This window comes from Nothobranchius furzeri, chromosome 3 (assembly GCF_043380555.1).
Source record: "Nothobranchius furzeri strain GRZ-AD chromosome 3, NfurGRZ-RIMD1, whole genome shotgun sequence".
Taxonomy (NCBI): domain Eukaryota; kingdom Metazoa; phylum Chordata; class Actinopteri; order Cyprinodontiformes; family Nothobranchiidae; genus Nothobranchius; species Nothobranchius furzeri.
This window is the reverse complement of record NC_091743.1, coordinates 74028945-74047650: the sequence shown is the minus strand read 5'-3', so window position 1 is coordinate 74047650 and position 18706 is coordinate 74028945. Positions and strand designations below refer to the sequence as shown.

Sequence of the window (18706 nt, the reverse complement as noted above, 5' to 3'; positions counted from 1 at the left end):
CTACTTTCAAGAAAAAAAACAACTAAATGTCAAGGAAACAAAATGATAAAATGCTGAGAAAAACAAAAACAAAATAGAAAATGTAAAATATTACTTCCAGACAAAGTCAAAATGCAAAGAATTTAATCATTATTAAATTATTTATTTATTTTAAATTATTTTTTATTTTATTTATCCAGATGAGTCGATTGAGAACACATTCTCATTTACTACGACGATCTGACCCATTACACATAAAAACAACGGGCTGTTCTCATATATAATATGTACAAATAATCAAAACAGACCTAAAACTGTCTTTAAGTACTCAGAAACTATTGATTACAATGAGTAATTGAAGGTGGATAATAGAACATAGGCAGTGAGCTTCAGTGATTTTTACTTAAAAAGCTGTATAACATGTTCACCTCAAGGTTGAAAATGGAATTAAATAAGCTAAATGAGCACTGGAGAAAATTCTACTTGGTTCTCGTCGTCGTCTTCCTCCGCTTATCCGGGTCCGGGTCGCGGGGGCAGCATCCCAGCCAGGGAGCTCCAGACCGTCCTCTCCCCAGCCACCTCCATCAGCTCCTCCGGCAGGACCCCAAGGCGTTCCCGGACCAGATTGGAGATGTAACCTCTCCAACGTGTCCTGGGTCAACCCGGGGACCTCCTGCCAGCAGGACATTCCCCTAAACACCTCTCCAGGGAGGCGTCCAGGAGGCATCCTGACCAGATGCCCAAACCACCCCAACTGACTCCTTTCGATCCGGAGGAGCAGCGGTTCTACTCTGAGTCCCTCCTGAATGTCCGAGCTCCTCACCCTATCTCTAAGGCTGAGATAGCCTTACGGAGGAAACCCATTTCGGCCGCTTGTTTCCGCGATCTTGTTCTTTCGGTCATTACCCAAAGCTCATGACCATAGGTGAGGATCGGGACGTAGATCAACCGGTAAATCGAGAGCCTGGCTTTCTGGCTCAGCTCCCTCTTCACCACGACAGATCGGCTCAGCGTCCGCATCACTGCAGATGCCGAACCAATCCACCTGCCGATCTCCCAATCCCTCCTCCCCTCACTCGTGAACAAGACCCCGAGATACTTAAACTCCTCCACTTGAGGTAGGACCTCTCTCCTGACCCAGAGTTGGCAAGCCACCCTTTCCCGGTCGAGAACCATGGTCTCAGATTTGGAGGTGCTGATCCTCATCCCAGCCGCTTCACACTCGGCCGTGAACCTACCCAGCAAGAGCTGAAGGTCATAGCTGGATGAAGCTAGGAGGACCACATCATCCGCAAAAAGCAGAGATGAGATTCTCCTGCCACCAAACTTGACACTCTTCAAACCACGGCTGCGCCTAGAAATTCTGTCCATAAAGGTAATGAACAGAACCGGTGACAAAGGGCAGCCCTGGCGGAGTCCAACCCTAACCGGGAACAGGTCTGACTTACTACTGGCTATGCGGACCAAACTCACGCTCCTCTGGTAAAGGGACTGAATGGCCCTTAACAGAAAGCCACCCACCTCATACTCCTGGAGCGTCCCCCACAGGGTGCCCCTGGGGACACGGTCATAAGCCTTCTCCAAATCCACAAAACACATGTGGATTGGTTGGGCAAACTTCCATGCCCCCTCATCACCCTTGCAAGGGTATAGAGCTCCGGGAGTTGAAGTCACTTCTCCTGGCATGCAACAGTTCAAACCGAAACCGCGCCATATTGGCATGCAGAAGCTGACAGCTGGACTATTTGTTATTGTCAGAAAACTCAATCAAACGGGAAATATGGTAGATTCCTGTTGTGCCCCAGGATGCAGAACAGACGCAGACGACATAAGGAATGAGCCATCTACAGGATTCCCCAAGATCCGGAGCGTCACAAACGTTGGATCATTGTAATAAAACGCGCTAGTGACCGGGCTAAAACGAAACTGTGGGATCCCGAGAGTAAAGGTTTTCGCTTATGCAGCGACCACTTCATATCAGGCACTTAAACCAACGTTTCCTCAACTGTATATGGTATTTATTTTAAATGCTTTTATTACGATTCTTAGTGGGCTTCCTAAACTTATTTTGGCATGGCTTTTTCTGTCTTATTACTCATAGCAACAAGTAAACATCACGTAAAATGTTGCCTCGTGAGTTCTGCGTGCTGCTTTTTACGTGTCTTATGATCACAGCAATTAACCGGCTAAGCTGTATTTAATTTTTAAGCAATGGTTGATCAATTGTCAGATCACACATAAAAAGCACTTTGGATTGCTATTATCTGTCTCACCGAGACGGCTCTCAGACAGATCCTGAGACGCTCCTGCCTGACATATTTATTTTATTCACGGAAAAAAAATCAGACTAGTGATTTCTCTTGGCGTTCAGTTTATACATTCAAACAGCACAGCACTCTATTTAAACTACTTACATGTAAATCTGTTATTTGTCCATCCATCCATTTTCATCCGCTTATCCGGAGTCGGGTTACGGGGGCAGTAGCGTCGAGAGGCCCAGACTTCCCTCTCCCCAGCCACCTGGGCCAGCTCCTCCGGGGAAATCCCAAGGGGTTCCCCGGCCAGGTCCGGTAAGAAGTCCGCTCCGACAGCTTCTGGCGTTTTTAAAAAGTATCCCAGGGGCACGGTAAGGGTCGGAGATGTTTAGTCTATTTAATTTCTGACTATATAAAACGATTTCTTCGGGCTTAAAGTGTGAAGTAAACTCAGACGAAGTAAAATCCAAGTCAATCCCATTCATGTTCATGTTTACGATCCGTGTTTGTTTACCTTCTTTTCCTGCCAATATGGCATCTACTAACTGAGAGTCACGTGGGGTCCGGAGATCTATAGAGCTGGCCCACAGTTCCATGGCCAGGACGAAAACCACATTGTTCCTCCTCAATCTGAGATTCAACTATCGATCGGACCCTCCTCTCCAGTACCTTGGAGTAGACCTTTCCAGGGAGGCTGAGGAGTGCGATCCCCCTATAGTTGGAACACACCCTACGGTCACCCTTCTTAGAGATGGGACCACCACCCTGGTCTGCCTCTCCACAGGAACTGCCCCCGATGACCACGCAATGTTGCAGAGACGTGTCAACCACGACAGCCCTACCACATCCATAGCCTTGAGATACCCAGGACGAATCTCATCCACCCCCGGGGCTCCGCCGCTGTGTAGTTGTTTGACTACCTCAGCAACTTCTGCCCCAGAGATTGCACAGTCCATCCCCAGGTCTCCCAGCTCTGGCTCCTCCTCGGAATGCGAGTAGGTGGGATTAAGGAGCTCCTCAAAGTATTCCTTCCACCGCTTGACTATAGCCCCAGTTGACGTCAGCAGCTCCCCATCCCCAATGTAAACAGTGTGAGCGAGTTGCTGCCTCCCTCTCCAGAGGTGCCGGACAGTTTTCCAGAACCTCTTTGGCGCAGATCAGTAGTCTTTCTCCATGGCCTCACCAAACTCCTCCCGCGCCCAAGATTTTGCCTCAGCAAATGCCACTGCTGCACTGCTGCCTCCGGAGACCCACAGACCAGCCACGCCCTGTAGGCCTCCTTCTTCAGCCTGACGGCTCCCCAAACCTCTGGTGTCCTCCAGCGGGTATGGGGGTTTCCACCACGACTGGCACCGGCCATCTTGCGACCACAGCTAGCAATAGCCGCCTCAACAATCGCAGAGTGGAACAAGGCCCACTCAGAGTCGATGTCCCGCACTGCTCTTGTGACGCGGTGAAAGCTCTGCCGGAAGTGGGAGTTGAAGACCGTCTTGACAGGTTCTTCTGCCAAGCGTTCCCAGCAGACCCTCACTATGCGTTTGAGTCTGCCAGGTCTACACGGCATCTTCCCCTGCCATCCAACTCACCACCAGGTGGTGATCGGTTGACAGCTCCGCTTCTCTCTTCACTCGGGTGTCCAAAACATACGGCTGCAGGTCAGATGATACGACTACAAAGTCTATCATCGACCTGCGACCTAGGCGGCCCTGGAACCAACTGTACCGATGGGTATCCTTATGTTCGAACATGGTGTTTGTTATGGCCGAACTGCGGCTTGCACAGAAGTCCAATAATGAAACACCACTCGAGTTCAGATCAGGTGGGCCGTTCCTCCCAATCACACCCCTCCAGGTCAAGCTGTCATTGCCCACGTGAGCATTGAAGTCCCCCAGCTGGACAATGGAGTCCTCTGACGGAGCACTATCTAGCACTCGTCTCAGGGACTCCAAAAAGGGTGGGTAATCTGAACTGATATTTGGCACATAAGCACAAACAACAGTCAGGTCCCGTTCCCCGACCCCAAGGCACAGGGAAGCTACCCTCTCGTCCCCCGGGGTAAACCCCAACACACAGGCAGAGAGTCTTGGGGCTAACAAAAAGCCAACCCCAGCCCTCCGCCTCTCACCCGGAGCAACTCCAGCAAAGGAGAGTGTCCAACCCCTCTCAAGGACTTGGGTTCCAGAGCCAATGCTATGTGTCAAGGTGAGTCCCACTATATCTAGCTGGTACCGCTCAACCTCTGCCACAAGCTCCTGCTCCTTCCCCGCCAGCGAGGTGACGTTCCATGTCCCAATAACCAGTTTCCTTGTCCAGGGATCGGACCACCAAGGCTCACGCCTTGGTCTGCCACCCGATCCACACTGCACCGGACCCTTCATGTTCCTCCTGCGGGTGGTGGGTCCACAGTTGGATGAGCCCATGTATCTGGTTCGGGCTGGGCCCGGCCGGGCCCCATGGGCGAAAGCCCTGCCACCAGGCGCTCGCTCACGGGCCCCAACCCCAGGCCTGGTTCCATGGTTGGACCCCGGTAACCCTCCGGGACGGGTACTCCGACTCATTGTTTTTACGTCCATGAAAGATCTTCTGATCTACTTGGTTCTTTAGAGTAATTATCATGGAAATTACGTTTTAGACACAAAACTCTACGGTTTTCATCCTAATGACACTATCAGGAGAATTACAGGCCCTTATATAAACAACAAAAAGATAATTATTTTAACAGTGTTTCCCAACCCTGGCCCTCAGGGCAAACTGAACTGCGTTTTTTCCATGTCTCTGCTTCAGCACACCTGATTTACATTGGCTCCTCAGGAGGACATCAAGTGCTGCAGATGCCTGTTAATCACTCATTCATGACAACACTGGTGTTGAAAAGGGTAATGGAAAACATGCAGGACAAACATCAGGACTGAGAAACACTATAATGCACAGCTCTGCATCTGTCCGAAGCAGAGGAGTAAAATGTTTCAGGGCCAGCTGATCGTCACAAGGCCATTCTCCAGTGATGATGGAGTGATGGTGATGACAACATGAGGCGCTCCCTGTGACAATCTCACACCGAGTGGCCCTAATGATAGTGTCAGAATGCATGACTGAGTGACGCCGACAATAAACCAAAGAGCAAGTGGCTTTGATTATACAGACAGAAAGTGGGAATGACACAGAGACGAGGTCAGAGTCGTACGCAGCCCAGCGGTCTGAGGGTTCTGTTGTATCACAACGATCTGCAAAAAGACAAGAACCCCCCCCCCCCCCCCCCCCGAAAACAGGCAACAATAAATCAAGTCTTCCAGCGTGTGTAGCTACCTTCAGCTGGATCCAGATCCAAGTGTTAAAGTTAGAGACAAGCTACTATTCAGGAATCCTTGAAGAGTGTCATAAAATCAGTGTTGTCCTCCAAACCGATCAGCCGGAGAGTGAAATGAGACATAAAAGCTTCTGCGACCTTAAAGAAACCTGAAACACAAAGACATTTACTGCCAGTTTAAACAATGATGGATGCAGAGAGACTGAGAGCTTAAGTCACAGCCATCAAATTCTGGACCATGGGTCCCTGGAAATAAGAATAAAATGAATGCAAGTCAATGGGGCCATAAAAGATATTTGATAAGTGACATAAATTTCACTTTTTGATGCCAAGACAGCTCTTATTTTTGAACAGTGGCAAACGTTATTTTAGGTTTAGTGTGAAAAGACGTAAGGAACTACAAATGAGTCTCACCACAATGATGTCATCAAACCAGTCACGGAGAAGAGGAGAAGATGAATTTAGCGAGCTTCGAATCTTCTATGATGTAAGGAGCATTAAACGTGGAGAAAACCGCTATAAATCTGGTCACGTGGTAAGTAGTAGCTACACTGGGGGAGAAGGGATTCTGTGGTGAAGTCATTTATGCAACGTCTGATTTGTAGTTTAATTACAAATTTTTACAAGCCAATAAATCTCAAATTACATGACAGACATAGTTGAAACACACACAATTACTTTTCATGTAAATTGAAGTACAACATATGTGTGAAAACACTATTTTCTAATCTGCTCTGCCTCACGCCCTGGATCACACAAAATAACCTGCTGCTGTTCAATAATAAGCCCTCTCTTGGCATCAAAATATGTCTTTAATAATAATAATAATATTAATAATAATAATAATAATAATAATAATAATAATAATAGAATTAGAAAATAGCTTTTATAGCCTCGTTCACTTGTATTCATCTTTAGGCTTTTGATAGATCCAGCTAAAGTCTTCTCTTGTGACTCGTTCCGCGTTTGGAGCAGACTGCCGAGTTCCAAACTCACGTCTTCGAACGTTTCTGTCTGTCTGAACGAGTCACGAGTACACGTCTGCCTTTAGGGGAGAGTTTTCATGGGACTTCCTACCATGCAGCGTGCCTTTATGTTTCATCCAGAAGTTCGTGTGTGCTGATTATTATTTTTCTTATGCAACCCCAGAGCTGAGACAGAAGGCTGCACTTGATTTAAAAACAGTTTTATTTTTAACTGTAGACTTGCATGAAAATAGTTTTCCTGTTGACATTAATGCTATTTAAATGACCATAACCAAACACTGAGGGTTTATTTTGTTACAGGTTGGTTGCATCAGTCGGTTTTACTGCAGGATTTGTATTTGTTGTTTTGATTTTACCACAAGAGCCAGATTCTGTAGCTGAGGATCAGTGGTTTCCGTCCTGGCCGTGGAACACTGGACCAGCTCTGTACCCTTAGGAGGGTCCTGGAGGGTGCGTGGGAGTTTGCCCAACCAATCTGCCCAACCAATCTACATGTGTTTTGTGGATTTGGAGAAGGTGTTGGACCGTGTACCTTGGGGGGCCCTGTGGGGGGTGCTTTGGGAGGATGGGGTACCCGGCCCACTCATGCAGGCCGTTGGGTCCCTGTATGACTGGTGTCAGAGATTGGTCCACATTGCCGGCAGTAAGTCTGGCTTTTTTCTGATGAGAGGCTGCTCTTTGTCACCGATTCTGTTCATAACTTTTATGGCCAGGATTTCTAGGCACAGCCAAGGTGTTGAGGGGATCTGTTTTGGTGGCCTGAGGATCAGGTCTCTGCTTTATGCAGATTATGTGGTCCTGTTGGCTTCATCAGAACATGATCTCCAGCTCTCACTGGAGCGGTTCGCAGCTGAGTGTAAAGCAGCTGGGATGACAATCAGCATCTCTAAATCTGAGGCCATGGCCTTGAGTTGGAAAAGTGTAGAAGGACTTCGCCAGGTCAGGGATGAGGTCCTGCCCCAAGTGGAGGAGTTGAAGCATCTCGGGGTCTTGTTCACGAGTGAGGGAAAGCTGGAGCATGAGATCGACAGGTGGATTGGTGCTGCGTCTGCAGTGATGCAGGCATTGTACCAATATGTTGTGGTGAAGAGAGAGCTGAGCCAGAAGGTGACCTTCTATGTTCCTACCCTCACCTATGGTCACGAGCTGTGGGTAGTGACCGAAAGAACAAGATTGCGGATACAAGCGGCTAAAATTTGGTTTGTGGCTGGGCTCTCCCTTAGAGATAGGGTGAGAAGCCTGCTCATCCAGGAGGGGCTCGGAGTAGATCCGCTGCTCCTCCACATCAAGAGAAGCCAGTTGAGGTGGCTCAGCCATCTAGTTAGGATGCCTCCTGGACGCCTTCCTGGTGAGGTTTCCCAGGCATATCCAACCAGGAGGAGACCTAAAGGGAGACCTAGGACACACTGGAGGGACTATGTCTCACGGCTGGTCAGGGAACACCTTAGGATTCCCCCGGAAGAACTGGCCACAGTGACTGGGGAGAGGGAAGTCTGGGCCTCTCGACTTAGGCTGCTGCCCCTGCGACCCGACTCCGGATAAGTGTACAAAAATGAATGGATGGATGGAATTTACCACAATAGCATGAACTTACTTTGATGCCATAGAAATGATGCTCTCTCACTGTAATATCCCTTTAACCACTTACTAATTATCCTAAGGTTGTTCAGTCAGAATTTAATTAATTTAAAACCACACAAAATGGCGACTGTGAGACACAGATTATGTGGCAACATGAATTTCAAAGATGAGAGCATGAAGACATGTTTAAGGGGCAAAAAGGCCAAGTGGTTTAGTTGAGTGTTTTATTAAATTTCATCCAGCCTGAGGTGACTTTTAATATTTCAGCCCAGTAAAAAGTGAAATACGCTCTGACATCTGTAGTTTTCTGGGTGAATTGTGGTTGTGAGGGTTATTAGCGTCAACACTTCCTGGTACGGCAGCCTTCAGAGACTCGTACGGCTGTCACTGGAGAACCACGGTTTGACAGTGGAGGCGAGAATGGGGGAAAAGAGTTGGTGTTATTATGGTCTGCCAGCGTTGGGAATATAAACATATTTCAGAGGTTCAGTCAATTATGGCGTGATATACCTTCATGGCTCTAAAGATCGCACCTTTTTCTCTCTTTTGTGTTTTTCTTTCTAGTTGTCTGCAACTTCCGAGGCTTGGTGACTCAGGGTTTGGCTCTGGAGGTGGGAGAGACGGTTCAGATTTTAGAGAAATGTGAAGGTAAGACTTCCTGGTGTATAACTTTTATGAGACATCAGGATGTTTGATGCATCATTAACGAGATAAAATCTTCACCCAAACCCTAAAATCTTCTTGGGCTGCACTGAAATGTTGTGATTTTTCTTTTTCTTCCACAAAACATTTCCCTAAATAAAAGCAACGATACAATTTAGAGCAGATATTCTTAGAATTTCGACATCAGCTGATATCTCACCACAATCTGTGGTTTTCTAAGCATTTGACCTGCCAGTTAAAGGGAAAATGATAAAACTTTATAATCTCAAACAGATGTTCTTTAAACAAAACCATATTAGTCAGATCTGGTTCAAATTTAAACTGACAGATATTTACTGAACTGCTTCGGAGTGCTTGACGGCGCTCGGCTGTGAATGTTTGCGTCATAGACAAATATAAACAAACTAAAGCAGGAATCAGACCAACACAAGTTTGGTGTGTTCTTACTGTGTTTAGTTTCTAATTCCATTTTTGGTTCTTTTTAAAACACTGAAAAGGTTTTTCTTTACCTTGCTAACGTTTCGTTTGCCGACTGCAAAACATCCTCAGAGCTGACGCTGATGGTGGCGTCACTTCCTACTCCATTTACCCGTTGGATCGTGCGTGGGGCTGCATCATCGGAGAGGGGAGAGCAGGCAGCAGAGGGCGACAACGTCCTCTGCTGCTCACGGATAAACGGAGTAGGAAGTGACGCCACCATCAGCGTCAGCTCTGAGGATGTTTTGCAGTCGGCAAACGAAACGTTAGCAAGGTAAAGAAAAACCTTTCCTGTGTTTTAAAAAGAACCAAAAATGGAATTAGACCAACACAACGTTCAGAAACAGCAAAAAAGTCTAGTTAAATGAGAAATGTAGCAAAAACTACAGTTTAAGAACACACCCCTGATCTATTTGAAGAATTATCACACTAACCCCATTACTTGTCTATTCCTTTTCCTAATGGATGTAAAATGTTAATCATAAGTTTTGATTTCTTTTCCAACTCAAAGTTCTGTATCATGAATTTTGAACCAGTCAAATCCCTCCATGATGACTTCATTAATGACATCATTAATCTGTAATCAACTTCTCATTCAGGTTTGTAGACGAGGACAACAACTAACAACTCAGCACTTGATTACATCGAGTTGCCCAGACCATCTCACACTTTTTGCAACAGTATTTGTTAGAAACCCATATTTGTCATAAAGAAACCTGTCCTAGGTGTGGGGCGTCTGCGGCTGGCTCCCTTCTGCCATTTTCCACAGATAGTTTTGGGAAGAGCAGAAAGAAAAGCTGCTGTCTGGCTGCAGCTCGTCTTTATGAGCACAAATTAAAAAAAAGAGTGACACTCGTTGCTGCAGTCATGGTTTCTTTTCATAATGAGTGCAAATAGCATGGATGTGATCCAAACTTATTAGCCAATGCTAATTCCAGTGTTACTCCTAGTTTGGCGTGAACATTTTCCGGCTGGAGACGGAATTAGGTTGAGGCCAGAATGTTTTTTTGGAGATAAAGAGTGAGAATGTGCTTCATTAGCCACAGCTGGGCAGGACAATACAATCCGTCTGGTGACAGGATGATTAGGCCTTCACTTTCTCAGAGGTAAGATGTCTGTGCTGATGGGAGGGGGGACAGGAAGTTAGTGCTGAGCCCTGATTAACTTCTTCCCTCTGCATCCGGGGCAATACTTAAATGTTATACTTTGCCTTCTCTCTCCTCATCTATTCTTTCAGCTCCAACAGCTCTACTATTTCCCTCTCTCTCTCTCTGTGTGTGTGTGTGTGTGTGTGTGTGTGTGTGTGTGTGTGTGTGTGTGTGTGTGTGTGCGTGTATTGCGACCAACCACAGAGGTTAGGTTATTCTCATGGCTCTGTATCAGCGTCTAATTTGCTGCTGTTATGAAATGCATCCCTGCTATGAGAGACGTGCTTTATTATTCGGGCTCATGTGGCAGAAGCTGGCACCGCGGTGTTCCTGGTAATGCCGGGTGATTATCAGACCAGACCAGAGCCAACGATTGTCCCTCATGACAATTCCACCACCCCACAGCTTCTGTTATCTGAGCATGTAAAAAACTGTAGATGAGGGCATTATCTTAACAATGCTGGGGTTTGGATGGAGATGCACCAGAGAACATTTTTGTCAGAGAAACATTTATTGTGTGTTTTAATGTCTCATTATTTATAGTTCTGCTGCTGCAGAGGTACTCAAATCAAGAAAGTAAACCGAGGCTCACACAATCACTCATCTTCACTCTTTAGCTGCTACCTTTCTGGCAAATAATGCTCCCATATGGTTGTAGTGACATTGACTAACCCTAACCCTTTGGAACAGTTAGGGATCTGGAAGCAACCAGAACCAACCCTCTAAAGGTTTTGCTTTCCTGCCCAGTTTTATTACTGCAGCCTGTACTTCTATAGTAAAACTCCACTCTGACTGTGATAAAATAAACAAGGAATGATAAAATATGTCTATCTGTGCCTGGACCAATCAGAATGAAATAAAAGAATGTGTGTGGCAGGCGACCAATCAGCGATTAGCTCTGATTCGTCATTGAAAAAAAAAAAGATCATGACTCATTTCTGTGCAAATTATAAACAGAAAATCTGCCTAAACATTTTTTTTTGTCTAAAATCCTGCCCAGCAGCCCTACACAGTCGGCTGAACCAGAGTTCAAGGTAACTGATTATGTGGGCTTGATGCAGCCTTCAGTATCTGGGATTAGCTCCTGGATGAATCACTGCTGCAGAAAGGATGAGATGAACGCTCCTGATGTGAATGAGGACAGGAGCACATAATTACTCAGAATTTGACAAAAAAATGGTAGAAAAGCGGTAGATCGATAGGTGGATTGATGCTGCGTCTGCAGTGATGCTGCGTCTGCAGTGATGCAGGCGTTGTACCGGTCTGTTGTGGTGAAGAGAGAACCAGAAAGCAAAGCTCTCGATTTACCGGTCGATCAACGTTCCTACCCTCACCTATGGTCACAAGCTTTGGGTGGTGACCGAAAGAATGAGGTCACAGATACTAGGGACGGACATGAGTTGTCTTTGCAGGGTGTCTGGGCTCTTCCACAGGGTGGTGATATACTTGTTGTTTAAGACGCAAAAGCGCATTTAAAATGGCTGACACGCATTACTTGCGTTGATTTGAAGCACTGTTTATGTGCGTCCCCTGAAATTAACGCGACATACCGCGACACATCCAACTGCTGCAATATATAACCAATTAGTGGAGTTGTCAAAACGAGCTAGAGACGCACTCACCATGGCGACTCCCTCTCTGGTTTAGAGGTCTTTCACACCATCCACGATACCGCTACTGTCTTTTTTTTCTGTCGTGATCTCAAAATGAACCAGTTACAGAGCTCTTTTATTGATGCCATTTATTGATTGATTGATTAATATTTGTTTTAGTTGTACCCACAAACCCACCCCTCTCTTCGGTGTGAGTTATCTAGTTCCCTCTAGTGGAACACTCCAGTACTACATCCAGTGCATTGCAGTGTTGCAGCAAGTATGTGAACAAAGACACAGCCTGCTGAGGTTAAATAGCAAGTGTATTCTAGGCTTATGAGACGGGGTGAGAAGCTCGGTCATCCGGAGCAGAGGGGCTACTCCCTGCTCGCTGCTTCTCCACATCGAGAGGAGCCAGTTGAGGTGGCTCTGGCATCTGGTTAGGATGCCTTCTGGCCTAGTGAGATTTTTCGGGCACGTCCAACCGGAAAGAAATCCAAATGAAGTCCCGGGACGCGATGGGGGGACTATCTTTCTTGTCTGGCCAGGGAAAGCCTTGGTATTCCCTCGGAGGAGCTGGCCCAAGTGGCTGGGGAGAGGGAGGTGTGGGCCCCCCCGCTTAAGCTTGGTTTATGCTTGACGCATTCACTTTCCGCGCGGTGATGCGGCTCGCAGATGGAACGAGCTTCACAACTCGCAGCTTTTATGGTTCGTGCGGCTCGTCTCTGCGGTGAGCCAATATTCTCCCAAACTGAACGGGGCAGTATGGAGCTCTACGGCATGCACCCAACACTACACCATAGTAGAAGTAGAAATGACTGTTTACAACATGGCATTTCAGCATTTTTAACAGCGTTCTCGTATTTTCCGACAGTGCGAGCTATTTCTCTCCAAGAATTATTTACAACATGTTGATCACGGTGATCTCTGAGAGCTGAATCATACAAATGTCTGTTTTTACGAACCTCTGCCATACTAGTTCTTGCCGGTCCGCCATGTTTTTCCGCGTCCGTCCGTCCGTCCGTCCGCGTGGTTAGAAATTTTCCGAGGTGCGCGTTGCGGAAATTCTGGGCCGTGCGGAGGCGCGGTGGAGGGGCGTGGTTGTTAAAATGACGCAACTTTTCCGTGCGGAGCCGTGCGGACCTCGCGGACGCGTCAAGCATAAACCAACCTTTAGGCTGCTGCCCCTGTGACCCAACTCCGGATAAGCAGATGAAAGTGAAATGATGGATGGACAAAAACAACAGTTTACCACGTCTCACTTCTATACATTTTAACGCCTACTTTCCCCTCAGTGCAACAGGATTTCTTAGATCATCTTCTTTCCCAATATTTAGAGGTTTCTCCCATTTTTTTTGTGATCAAATGGAAACCAGCAATGGCAGTGGATTCTGTGCTCACTGTGAGGAAACGTGGCTCAGCATCAGCTCACACCTCCACTGGATCAGTCATGTCCTCCAGGGTGCTTTTACTGCATCAACAAGCGACCCCTCCTCTCATAACAGCTCCAGGTTTGCTCCGCAGCAACACAAAGCCTCATTTAAAACTCGTATTTGTCTGGTTTGATTGTCTGATTGAAATCTGTTGTGTAATGCAGTTTCGAATCATGAGTTTGGCCTTTTTGTTACCGCAACAGAAGAGCCACCTTGAGTCTTTCAGCCCACTTTGGAAATGATTCATGGTGCAAAATGATTATTCTAACAGCCACAATTTACTCAGTTTTGTTACGGGAGGAAAACAATTCTTCTTCATGGAAAAGCTGCATTATAATAAACAAATTACACTCATATCTGCACCTGTGTTTCCATTGATCAACCAAACTAACATCTCATCACTCGCTTCTCATTTCACAAAGATATAACGATCTGTTTTCCTTATCAAACCCTAATCTTTAATTCCTTAAAAATGCAGGAGAGCCACACACATCCTTCACAAACGGAGCCAGACAGCGCTGCTTCTGATTATCATATAGACGAGAGGTCTGGGAGTAAACACAGCCATCATAATGCTGATGATAAATGCATCCTGATTGGGTATTAATTAACCAGCCAATTAAACCTCCATCTCCATATTCAAATCAGATTACAAAAAGCTGCTGAGAAATTAATCTCATGATTCTGTGTGATGATAAGATGAAAGTTAATGTGAAGGATCTTGTCAGGTTGCAGATTTATGGCACCACTGAAGCATTTCCAGCCACCGTTGTTTCATTATCTTCCTGGAAAATAATTTTCTGGACTGCTTTTTGAGAAGCGTTTGTTATTTTTTGGACACCTTGTCGCGGTCTTGTCTAAATCTTTAATGGGTTGTTGAACATTCTAATGATACAAATGTCCCTTTTTGGGTGGGATGTCAACAGAGTCAACTTGTTAAAAGTGAAATAAATAATATAATTTTAGTCGTTTGTCATTTTTTAAAAAGTTGTGAAATGCATCATTTTGACTTACATGATTGTTTTTTCCTCTCACTCTGCCATTTGCAGTAATAACTCCACCCTTAAATACCCAAAAGCAGATGACACAATCATTTTTATTTCCACTTGAATGGAGACGGATGATGTCTCAGCTGTCTGTGAGGATGTCTTCTTGAAATACTTAGTTCCAGGATAGGAGTGATTTTCAGCTGTCAAAGTTTTTATTTCAGGCCGAGTCCTTTTTGATGACAGCTCTCTGCTGAGGCCTGTGATGGATGTTCGATCAGGTGGAAAGAACGGTTCCACTCTCTGGGACTTGCGAAAGAAGGAGGTCCAGTGGCTCTAGTAACATGAAACTGACCCAGTTCTCATCATCTCTAATCTGATTCTGACTGATATTCCATCATGGAGACGGACCTGTGACAGATCCATCCTCAGCATTTGTTAGTGTCTGTAGGTGGAGCCGCACAGCCTGGAGTGTCCTATGGACCAGGTTTAGTGTAAGTGAGAAACATGCAAATGTCAGAGCAAGAACAAGGAAGCTAAAGATCACAAGAAACAACTGTGTTCTTCCAGAGATTTTTACTTAAAGGGGCAATCTGTAAGAAAAGTAAATAATCACAAAACAGTCTAAGGTCTCAATCATGTTGGAAGGAAGGTTACATGGAAACGGCTGTCAGGTTACTTCTTTCAAAAATATCAAAGATACTGTAGATGTTTCTGCTTACAATCAGTGAGCATGCCGGGTCAGTGACGAGCTAATGCTGCAGTGCCGACATTTGTAATCCGACAACGGCAATCAAAACCTCCAGAGTTGTTTAAATTACTGAAGCCGGAGCGACCCACAAGTTATTTCTTGTACCCTAAGAAGCCACAGCATCTTTTATTTTGCTCTAATATCGGGTGAGGTATGCTAGAGGCTAATGTTGAGCTAACAATGCTAACGGTGAATCAGAAGCAAATAGTCGACTCTAAAAATATCTCAAGCTACTTATTCAGTTATTAGATGTGTGTGTGAAGTAAATAATGACTCAAACCTGGCTTTGACTTTAATGAGTTGTTCAGAACTATAACAGCAAGCTAACAGCAAGACAGTAAACAACCACACCTCCTCTACTGGGGGCAGCAGTAGCAGGGGCGCAGATAGGATTTTCAAACTGGGGGGGGGGGGGACAAAGTTCCAATGTACCCTCCCTCCCACACACACACACACACACACACACACACACACACACACACACACACACGCACGCACGCACGCACGCACGCACGCACGCACGCACGCACACACACACACACACACACACACACTATTGCAGGCGCCTTAACTAGAGCTCAGTCAGTTTGTGTAATTTCATCCAATGGTTTATGTAAAAAATAACACTTTTATATACGTGTTTGAAGCCATTATGCAGTGGAACGCTGGCAACAAAGCTCTGCCTGATCAACATTATAAATGATAAATGATCCGCACTTGTATAGCGCCTCTCAGAGTAAGGACTCCAAAGCGCTTTACACTACAGTGTATCATTCATCCATTCACACACACATTCACACACTGATGGTGATGAGCTACGATGTAGCCACAGCTGCCCTGGGGCGCACTGACAGAGATGCCCCACTATTTAAATCAGTCATTTGTAATTCTCCCAGTCAAGTACTAAACAAAACCTCATGCTTTATGCAAAACATTAAATGATTTTCAGCTTACCAATCTTTACAGAAAACATAAAAGCCCTAAAAAACTGCACATAAAATATATTTAAAAAACGAAATTCGCTTATCACTTAGAGCAGTAGTTCCCAAACTTTTCAGCCTGACCAACAGATGTTCCTTCGTATTTTTACTATATTTAGAAATTTTCATTATATTTGGAAAGTTTTTATTTATATATAAATTTATAAATCTCTTTTAAAATTTTATATTTAACTTTTTTTATGATTATGTGGCACACTTGACTCCCATGTAGAACACATCGGTATCTGCCTCTTTTTTACAGCTATTTTTTTTTACATTGTCGCTACGTCTATCACGTTAGCGGTGTTTTACCATCATTTCTACATCCATCACGTCCCAGAGAAGGTTAAACCAACATCAAACCCAACGTTTGGAGCTTGTAAGCTTCACATACCTCTCCTGCAGCACCAGCTGTCTGATAATGCAGCAGCTCAATCTTCCCGGCTGGATGAGTGAATTTCTTCATCAGAGTCAATATTCTGCTTCATAATCAGAGTCAGTCATGACCAGACAAAGTGATCAGTCAACAAAGACCAGACCTGCCAGCAATTATGCGTTTTATCTAATATACATTTTATCATGTTGCACACATCTCCTCCTCTCCCCGACTGGGAGCCTCTCGGCGGGAGGCGATTTTCAAACTCTAAAAACTCCCAAACTTTGCTCAGCCTGAAAGTTCCACATCTCCACTATCTTCTGGTGTAAAGTAGTAACTTCATGAGGGATCATATTTGTAGATGAGACTTGTTAAAGTCAGCAATGAGGCTTTGGCACTTATAACGAGTAGGTCTGATACCGGCAATGCAGCTAGGACATTGTCCAGCTTACGATTCACCTCGAGTAACGTCCCAGTCTGTGAGGTCTCCTCACACTATCCTCCCACTCCAATCAGAAGAAATCCAATGATCATCAGGCCAAATTTCCACACATCTTCGACATCCTCAATGGACAACTGAGAGAGGCATACGATCTTCCACTCTCTCCAGGAATCGAGCATATATCCCGCTGCGTGTGTCCTTTGCGGGCAAGTGGGAGCTCCCTCCTCCGTTCTCATCGTAGAAAAAATCTTATCAATCGCGTTGAATGACCAAATAATTAAATCCAATCTAAAATATAGGGGTTTTCAGAAGAAATGCAGAGAAGTGCTCTGTGGGCAGACAGGACAAAGAGCCTTGGGAAAAAAAGATAAGGGAGCAAAAGCAGAAGCGTCTGTACTCTGCGAGTGCGTGAAGAGAAAAAAAAGTGCAATACCCACATTTGGCCACAGGATGTCATTCTTACTTCATCTTTACACATTGCACCTTTAAAAAGACAAAATTAACAACAAACTTGTTCTGTAACTATTTAACATTATTACATTTATTTTCTCTATTACGGTCATTATTTGTTTGAGTTCTGCTTGATGCTTCCTATAAAGATGGAGATGAGCACATGCATGCAGCCGCCCACACGGGGTTTAGAGCAGTGGACTGAATCTGTCTCCAGCCTCAGGTCTTCATGTCTGTCAGTGTCTATCTGTCATCCACATTCATAAGCTCACAACATCCAGTGTTCAGTCACATCAGCCAGCAGGTCATCAAGTTTACCCCTCCAACCCTACCCAACACACAAACACACACACACCCACACACACACACCCACACACACACACACACACACACACACACACACACACACACACACACACACACACACACACACACACACACACACACACACACACAAGGTTTTCTTTCTGCAACTTGGATTGTGTACATGTGCTTTTGGGCTGTAGCTTCTTAAATCATATAAATAAAAATTACTCACATGTTCCTTTATGAAAAAAATGATTCTTAAACTTCAGCACAGAAGTTCTTCTCGTGCTGAATTAATGTAGAAGATCATATTAAAACTTAACTTTTGGGTCTGTGTTTATAATTAACATGGTAAATAGTAATATGAAGCATAATTGGACAAAGAACTGGGTATATTTAATATCTATTAACAAAAGCCACTGGCTACAGGTACATCCCAACTACCAGAACCTGGTAAATAGAAGATGAAACTTTTCCAGTTTTGCCTTTCAGGAACTTAACTGAGGTTTTTGATTTCTCCAAAGTCATTTCTTTTATTCATCTGTTTGTTGTTTAAAGCATATCAGTGTTGTTATGCATTTATATCGCCAGATAGAACTAATGTGATACTGAATTATACCATAGTGTTTATGTATTTTTGTGTTTATTAACTTTGATTCTGGTGATCTTTTTTGCTTTAAGCTTTATTTTACTTTTATATCAAATGAAAAATCATAATGAATCTGCTCTTTTCTGTTTTAGTCACCAGTTGTCTTTTATTTTCTTCCAGGATGGTTCCGAGGATTCTCAACAAGGAGACCAAATGTTAAGGTAGGACAGATGCACACTTATTTATTAACATTATTTTTAGTTTATAAGACATTTTTAATTCTGTTTTTACTTGTTATGATTATTGTAAAGAAAACAAGAATTCAGCATCATTTATGGTGTCTCAGCACTTCCTGTAGAAACTGAAATTTGCACGTTCTTCAAACTGAAGCAGGATGTGTGTCAT

The 18706-nt window shown here is 44.8% G+C and overlaps 1 protein-coding gene across 8 annotated transcripts in view; it reads left to right on the top strand.

The window, feature by feature from the left end:
- Nucleotides 1-18706, top strand: part of LOC107385885 (dedicator of cytokinesis protein 3) — a 200199-nt gene that overhangs the window by 68697 nt on the left and 112796 nt on the right. For all 8 annotated transcript variants that reach the window (XM_070549540.1, XM_070549539.1, XM_070549538.1 and 5 more), the window contains exons 2-3: nucleotides 8673-8756; nucleotides 18482-18522. In XM_070549540.1, the coding sequence (XP_070405641.1) occupies nucleotides 8673-8756; nucleotides 18482-18522 (125 nt within the window). The remainder of the gene's footprint in view (nucleotides 1-8672; nucleotides 8757-18481; nucleotides 18523-18706) is intronic.